The sequence below is a fragment of the Hetaerina americana genome, unplaced genomic scaffold (genome assembly GCF_022747635.1).
Source record: "Hetaerina americana unplaced genomic scaffold, ioHetAmer1.1.p SCAF_121, whole genome shotgun sequence".
In the NCBI taxonomy this organism is placed as follows: domain Eukaryota; kingdom Metazoa; phylum Arthropoda; class Insecta; order Odonata; family Calopterygidae; genus Hetaerina; species Hetaerina americana.
Genome location: NW_027286304.1, coordinates 323,452 through 329,884, shown reverse-complemented (window position 1 = coordinate 329,884; position 6,433 = coordinate 323,452). Strand labels below are relative to the sequence as shown.

Below are 6,433 nucleotides of genomic sequence, written 5' to 3'. Positions count from 1 at the left end.
TGACAAAAATTTGTTCGCGTTGGATCCCGCAAAATTCGAAAAAAGCTCAAAAAGATGTCTCGTGTGTCAATTGGTGCAAAGAAATGCTCAAATAACACAATCGCGGTGCATCAAAACCTGTGTATAACATCTAAACAGTTGACAAACCTTGGATCTATGCGTATGAGCCCGAAACAAAACAGCAATACACTGTATTGGTCTTCCAAGACGAGCCAAATCCGACAAAAATGATTCGTGCGCGAAGCACGTTGAAGCCATTGATCGCCTGTTTCTTCGGAACAACTGGACATTAGGCAACCTTACCGTTAGAGCAACGTAGAACCGTGAATTCTGAATGGTACACGAGAATTTTTTTACCAGAAGTGATTGGTGAAATACGGAAAAAGAAGCGGCAACGAAGGATTATTCTTCATCATAACAATCCAAGCTCACACAGATTGGTGGTTGAAACAACTAACTACCTATTTAACTGGCCAAAACGTATTCGAATTGATATGTCCATCCATCCTCCGTACAGTCCTCATTTAGCACCAAATAAGACTTATTTTTATTCCCGTTTATCAAGAAAATATTGCGATACCTGAAGAAGCCGTTGATGTATACAAAAACCATGTTTTGAAGGCACCTTAATCGGAGTGGGAAAAGTGTTACAGAAATTGATTTGAGTTCATTGCATAAGTGTGTATTGATTATCATGGAGAATACTTCGAAAAAACAGTGAAGACATTTTTAAAAACGAAATACTGTCTTTTCATTATTAGGCTGAAAATATAAATAGCAACCCTCGTATAAGATTGCAAATGGGAGAGCTGTTGTGTTGTCATTACTCAATATTCTTTTGTCTTCTAGGATCTCTCAGTATCTTAGAGATGGGTCCAGTCTCCGCCGCAAGTCACTATTCTTTCAGATAAAGTATCATTTCCAATCTAACTACGTTGCTTTAAGCCTTGAGACTACTGGAAAGCGTTTGAGTCTCCACAAGCATCAGTAAACTCCCTGGGAACCCATCTTGTACACGTTTCTCTGCACGTTAAAAAGGTTATACATGGTATTCCTAGCAGTTACAAAACTTAAATGTACTTTCTCAGCTATCATTGATGACAAAGATGATTTTTTATGGATTCTACAATGGCTAAACGTTGATGTGTGTAACAACTAAATGGTTATCAATTTAAAATATCGTATTTTCCCATTGAAAATGGGTGCATTATTTATACGAAAATGTTGAAATGATCGAAATAAAATGACGATGCACATTATGTGAAATGAAAATGGAAAAAATTCAAACATTTACAAACCTGTTTACACAATAATTTAAAGAAGAGTTTCGCAAAAAGAAATTAGTCTGGACGCATTCCTTTCTAATTGCATTCTATTTTACACAGATCTGCTACTGCTACAGTTATTTCATCTCTTAACTCCATGAGAAAAGGAAGAAACATATTATTTATATACTTCATTTATTCTAATACATATAATACTACCCGTAAACGTAGAGTATATCGTATTATATACACGTACGTATAAATATATGATACGATAAATTTCCTGGCAGCCTTGCTTTTCCTTTTTCTATCGCCATGTTATAGAATTCTAGCTTAAAAATTGTTGCATACAACTGTATTCTCACAATATTTTTCTTTATGGGGAATTTTCTTGAGAAAATTCTAAATTACGAAGAACTTAACTCAATTCAGGATTGAAATAATCGCCATGTTGGCGGTACTCCCAAAGGACTTGGAGGGTGTCCGCTAAAACAGTTGAGTGCCGATAATAACAAAGCGAAGTAAAGCAGACGAAACAAGAAAATTTTATTTCATTCTTTCTCTTATTTGTTTTATATTGGATTAGCTGAAAGTTAATTTATATAGCAAATAAAAGTGAGCACAAACCTATGGCTCGTTTCGACTCACAAATAATAGCGATGAAGCAATAAGGCGGCATATTGTGTTGGCTTGTAAATACTGTTTATTTTAGTTAATCCTTCTGTTGTTTGGAATTAATTTCAATCACCCTACTCAAGTGTTCTATATACTTACGGTAGATATAGCCATAGAAAATTATGATTCCATGTATTCATTAGTGGTTACTATTTATTAGTATATGGATATAGATGTGAAAAAAGACAGGACTGATTTTATAACTTGTTTATTTCGACGGATACAGAGCTTAATCGAACTAGTCGCCCTCAAAGTACATGCCTTGGCTGGCGACACACCTTTGCCAACGTTTCTTCATCCAGCTCTCCCTGGTAAACCCTTCCTGGTAATCCGCCTTTGGGATCCTCTTCAGGTCCGCCGTACAATTACTTTTAATGTCCGCAACAGAGTCGAATCGGTGCCCTTTCAAGGTTGATTTTTAACTTTGGAAACAAAAAACTCTGAAGGAGCTAGGTCTGGAGAATAGGGTGGCTGCAGGATCACGGATGTTCCGGTTCTGATGTAAAACTCTGTCACGATCAGAGCGTGCGTGATCCGGCGCGTTATCGTGGTAGAAACGCCATGCACTGTTTCTCCACATGTCCGGGCTCTTTCGGCTCACTGTGACTGTCATTCTCTTCATAACCATTCAGTAGAAATCTATATTGACGGTTTTAGCTTGAGGGACGTATTTGTGATTAATCAGCCCTTGCCAATCGAGGAAACACCAGTATGACCTTTATATGTGACCGGGACATGCGAGCATTTTTTGATCACGGAGAATGAGGAGCTTACCACTGAGAAGACTGGGCCTTTATCTCAACATCATAACCGTAAACCCAGGTTTCGCCACCGGTTACGATGATTTTAAGAAAATCTGGGTCGGCTATGGCTCGATCCAGGAGTTCCTGACAAATGTCCACACGTTTTTGCCTCTGTTCATCAGTCAGCACCCGCGAGACGAATTTTGATGCGAGGCGCGTCATGCCTTAAATGCCTGTCATAATTGTCTGACAGGATCCAAAACTAAGTTCACTTCCTCGGCAATCTCCCTAACAGTTAAACTGATTTTCCAGCACCAAATCATTCGCTAAGTTGACATGGTTGGGGTCTATCGAAGTGGAAGGAAGATTCGCGAATCTCCATCTGTCGAGTTTCTGCCCGATTTAACACGAATGCACCACTCAAAACACTGGCTTCGACTCATAGCTTCATTACCAAGGGCTTTCTGAATCATTCCAAATGCCTCCGTAGTATTTTTGCCAAGTTTGAAACAAAATTTCACACACACACGCTGTTCCTCTAGTTCCTTCATTGCTGCCGTTGCACGAGGCGACGGACAGGTTAAGTAAGACCTGTGTCTCGTTTCGATCCGTTGGACGGTTTGCGCAGAGTAGAATCAGTCTGGTCTTTTTTTAATGAAACCTTGTACGTTCAGCATTGATTGTTCGCAAGTTTCTGGTAAAAAATTCAACTACCTTGATACTTGCTCATCCTTCTTATTCGTTGGATCTCCCCCCTGTGACGTTTTCATATTCCCATAAATGCGATGAAGGGACATATCACTGGGAAGACGTTGAAGACACAATACAACAAGAAAGGACGATAAAACTAAAAAACCTGACTGCTGAGGACTACAAAGGGTGCTTTAAACACAGTGGAAAAGAAGAAGATGGAATAAGAAGGCATAGCCTACGAATGGAGAGTAATTTGAAGGGAACAAAATCATTGGTTTAGACTAAATTTTTGTACAAAATAATGTTTTTATGGCCTTTCAGTTCGCTTATTTCTTGGGCAGGGTAGTATATCCTCTCCTGGTTATTCATGGACCGTCGGAAGAGCTCTGTCCTTCCCATAGTTTCAACCTCGAGCCAAAATTGCCTCCAGAGACTCGGTTTTGGGCGGTGAGGCTCATTTACAAGGGTTTTTCCTACCGCAGGCGGTAAGCCGTACGTAAAAGCATCAGCATTTGTCGCAAGCAAATTTCTTTACTTCTTTGAAACTTGAAGTCATGTGAATTTCGCCTTTCTCGTGTGACTAACCGAATGAGTTGACATTCTGAGCTTGTGGTCCTCACCAAAGGAACCCCCGCATCCAGATTTGAAATAAAAACATCCATTACAATCGTTCCAATCCTTTGATCTAATCGATTGTGTACAATTTATGTTGGTCCTATCGACTTTTTGATCGATTGTTTCGATTCAAGTACCGTTTCGATTTTTTACAACCGCGCTTCCAGGAATGGTGAAAACAGTATTTTTATTATCTTGTTTTATCGGGTTTTCAGACCCAAAGTGAACCTGTTCTGTGACTTTATTTATTTTGTACTTTAAAATTTGGATATCGCTATGGAAGAAATGTATATACATGAACTTTGTAGACTTTGCTTGTATAAAAGTGAAAATCTTTTTGATATATTTGGTGTGGATGGGAGACATGGGTATTTGGCCGCCGAAGTTATACAAGACTTGCTTCAAATCGAGGTCAGTTTCTATTATTTCCTGTATCCTGGAATTTGATAGCTGAGTTATGCCTATTAAGCCATGAGTGAACCGCGATTTGCTATTAATTGTGAGGCAAAATCTAAACCATCGCCTATGCCTCAAGATTTGTTATTATCTTACGATCTAGTTTGTTTTGTTCACAACGTAATGCATCCTTTTAAAAATATTCCTGTGTAATTTTGACCCAAAAGTGACGGATACGGATGTTATTATGATATTACAACGATGTAAACGTTATTTTCGACTGGGAAACGACATTTCATGAGTACCAATTGGTGTTGACCGATCAAACGTACCCATTATTTTTTCATTTCGTTATAAATCAGGCGTATTTTGGATCTGAACCCCGAAAGTGTGTTGCTGAGGTATTATACTAAATTGGCGGACTTAATTAACGTAATGCTGCTAACCAACTTTTAATTGCTCCGATGATAAATATATTCCGACCACAATTTTCTCCCTGGACCCATGTAAACCTGAGTATCTCTAAAGAGCCTCCGGACTGATGATTTTGCCTTTAAATATAGCATTAGTATATTTACCTGCGTTTTTCCCAATAGTAGGAAATGCGGAATGTGCATAGATAATCTGTGATCAACCAGTATATATCGCATTGCGTTTCTGCGCTGCCAAACTTAGAAACTCATAAATATTAGTGTGTATAATCGTAAGTTTAGTGACTGCAGTGCTATATATGTTTTGGACAACCAGTTAGAACTCTGTTAACGCGAGTAGATTAACATCAACAGTCTGTACGTGTGAATATAAATTTTTAAGTCAATAGTTAAGACTTGCGTCAAGACTAGCCTTGCCTGAGTAGGAAAACAGTGGAAAATAACTCATATTGTTTATTCCTCAATATGAATATCGATATATTGAATCCTTGTGCGATTGAACATCCATTAATTATTATTGAGTGCAGTCATTGAGGATATCATAGGTATTGTTATCTTAAGATTAGGTTTACTACTAATCCGCCCATTAATGTATAAAAGGAACAATAGCGTACCAATAAGACTTCCTTGTGGGACCCCCGATATTTTGTATACCTTAAGATCAACTCTAAAATCAAAATTTTGCCTTAGTAGCATCCGGATGTTTAAGACGATGAATTATATATATTTATTATTAAATAATCTACCGGTTATGGTTGGTTTTGGATGGACACAACTGCCAAATAAATATTTTGTGACTCCTAGCGAAACACCAACCTACTCTGCATCCAATCCCTCTTCATCTCTCTGTACTTCCTTCCTCCCTTCATCCCCTATCCAAGACATCCCTATCCTGCTCCTTCCCTTTCCTTGTTTGCCCAACATTCTCCCCTCTATTACAGTCTTCAACATCCCACTATTGCCGATCAATACCCCCTTCATCCACTTTTCCTGCCTCCTTAGTAGTATCTCCCAACAAACCCCTCTCTTCGCCCACCATACCAAGTACTTCCTCGTTTGTTTTCCTTCTTTCGGTCCATGTCACCTTCTCCATTCTCCTCCACACCCACATATCTACAATAGCCTCCAGTCTACGTCTATCCTCCTGCTTCAATGGCCACGTTTCCGCACCGTACATAGCTACGCTCCATATCAAAGTTTTTACGAGTCTTTTCTTAACATCCTTACTCAACGTCCCTCTCATCTTAACTCCCTCCTCCTTGTAAAAGCCCCTTTGCCTAGCGCAATTCTTCTCCTTACGTCCCTACTACTTTGACCGAGTTGGTGCAAAACACTTCCAAGATACGTTTAAACTGTTTTACCTGCTCTAGTTTAATTGCCCTCCTAATTTAATGTTAAGCTAAGCCTGTATCTTTTTCGAAAATCACATAACTTATGTTTTAATAATACTGATTCTCATCCCATATCTGTCGCACTGAATTTCCTATTCACTAAGCAATGCTTGCCACCCCTTGGCTGGCTGACAAACTAATGCTTGGTCATCAGCAAACCTAACTGATTTTACGAATTCCCCGCCCACTTTCATTCCTACCTCCAGTTCTTCCCATGCCTCTTT

At 39.0% G+C, this 6,433-nt stretch overlaps 1 protein-coding gene across 4 annotated transcripts in view; it reads left to right on the top strand.

Moving 5' to 3' along the window:
* Positions 1-4,201: 4,201 nt before the first annotated feature.
* Positions 4,202-6,433, top strand: part of LOC139685944 (uncharacterized) — a 29,172-nt gene continuing 26,940 nt past the window's right edge. For all 4 annotated transcript variants that reach the window (XM_071583082.1, XM_071583079.1, XM_071583080.1 and 1 more), the window contains exon 1: positions 4,202-4,402. In XM_071583082.1, coding sequence (XP_071439183.1) covers positions 4,268-4,402 — 135 coding nt within the window. In that variant the 5' untranslated portion in view covers positions 4,202-4,267. The remainder of the gene's footprint in view (positions 4,403-6,433) is intronic.